The sequence below is a fragment of the Ruditapes philippinarum genome, unplaced genomic scaffold (genome assembly GCF_026571515.1).
Source record: "Ruditapes philippinarum isolate M1 unplaced genomic scaffold, ASM2657151v2 ctg115_1_1_1_1, whole genome shotgun sequence".
NCBI lineage: Eukaryota > Metazoa > Mollusca > Bivalvia > Venerida > Veneridae > Ruditapes > Ruditapes philippinarum.
Window position 1 is genome coordinate 251,780 of NW_026861567.1, and position 1,763 is coordinate 253,542.

Consider the following 1,763-nt stretch of genomic DNA (forward strand, 5'->3'; position numbering starts at 1 on the left):
CAGACTAACGATGCAAGTAAGACCTTGGGTGATAAAGAAACGGAAATAGCTAAAATCTCATACAATGGATTTGTCGTGTGGACTCATGATGGGATTTTCAAGTAAGTTTATATATAATATAAAATCGCTTCTTTTTCACGTTATTTAATCGAGTTTGAAATTCTACAATTTCATTTGGACTTCTGTCAATATGCAAACTAAGGTAAATGACACGTTCGGTGGCAAACGTGATATATCATAAGCTTTGTATGCTTTACCAAATGATTTAGTAAGCTTTATATTATTGCACTTGAACATCACTAGAATAATTCTGTTTATTTTTTCCCCGGGTGATGCTTTGGTAGTTTAGCGCGGAGGAAGGTAGTCTAGTACTGGTGTAACTCTCCAGGAAAGATGGTTAGGAAACTACCCGCTTATATGACTGAAATATTGTTGGAAAAAGGCGTAAAATTAAACAAACAAACAAACAAACCGTTTCATTTTTAGAACAAATAATTATTTGTTACCAATAAATGAACTAATATTATGCTACAAAATATATTCGTGTGTAGGCTACACTTAAATGTTTTGATCTGATGTCAAATAAATTTCTTGCTATGTTATTTACTAAATCAGCTGAAGTGAAAAGATAGATATAAGTTGTTTACATCACATTTCATTGTCATTGCAAAATAATTATGAAAGTGTTTTTTGTGTGTGCTTTTACTTTATTGTGAGCTAATAGAAACAAATTGTGGAGTGTAAATTGTTGATTAACAATGCCTTCTCTTACCCAAAGCTATATTTTGTTGCTTTTTTTAGCTCCATGTGCAAAGTGACTGTTAAATATTATCCATTTGATGTACAAACATGCGAATTGATTTATCACGCTGCCGGTGAAAACAAAGACACCGTGCTTCTAAATGTACCACATGTCACTCATTACTTTAACCATTTGGAAAACTCGGAATGGCGTGTTGTTAAAACTACTGCAAAAGTTATAGATCCATTCAATACGAATGTCGTCTTCATCGTAGTCACTGTACAGCGAAGAGCAGAATTTACAGTGTATACAATGATTATTCCTCTAGCAACACTTGCCTTGCTAAATGTCTTCACGTTTCTTGTACCAATTGAGTCAGGAGAGAAGGGATCATTGTCTATCACTCTGTTCCTCGCATATGGTTTCTTTGCCACAATCACGAGAGAATCCCTTCCCCACAACTCCATTCAAGTCTCGTACTACATTGTCTACGTCACTACCCTCCTCATATTTAGCGTCTTCACCGTTATCTATGTCATTATAGAAGCTAAGATCAACTCTAGCATAGGTTCAAACGAGATAAACATCTGTAAAATAAAATCAAATCAAGTGAAAAGCGTTGACGCTATGTCGAAAACAAATGATGAATATGAACTTGAAAACATGCCACAAATGGACAAGACCTTGACATGGAATGAGCTTCTTAAGAAAATGGATATTGTTATGTTCTTGTTAAGCATTTTTGCTATGAGCATTTACAGTACAGTGTTATGGGCATACGTATATAAGAAAAGCAAAATATAATCATGAAACTACATGTATATTGCTAAGTCGTGATCTTGAACTGAAAAAAAAAACAGCATTTGCAAACAAATGTTTTATTGTTTTCACATTCAGTATTAAGACAGCGTTATAATTGTCACTTTTGTATTGTAAATATTGTTACTGATCCGTGCTTTTATGCGCCTTTCTAAAGATTGACAATGGAGATCTAATGAAATGTATTATTAAACTTAAGTTG

The 1,763-nt window shown here is 33.6% G+C and overlaps 1 protein-coding gene across 1 annotated transcript; it reads left to right on the top strand.

Moving 5' to 3' along the window:
• Window positions 1-805: 805 nt before the first annotated feature.
• LOC132716199 (acetylcholine receptor subunit beta-like) lies at window positions 806-1,546 on the top strand. The gene has a single exon (XM_060699409.1). The coding sequence runs from the start codon at window positions 806-808 to the stop codon at window positions 1,544-1,546; it is 741 nt and encodes a 246-aa protein (XP_060555392.1).
• Window positions 1,547-1,763: the final 217 nt, after the last annotated feature.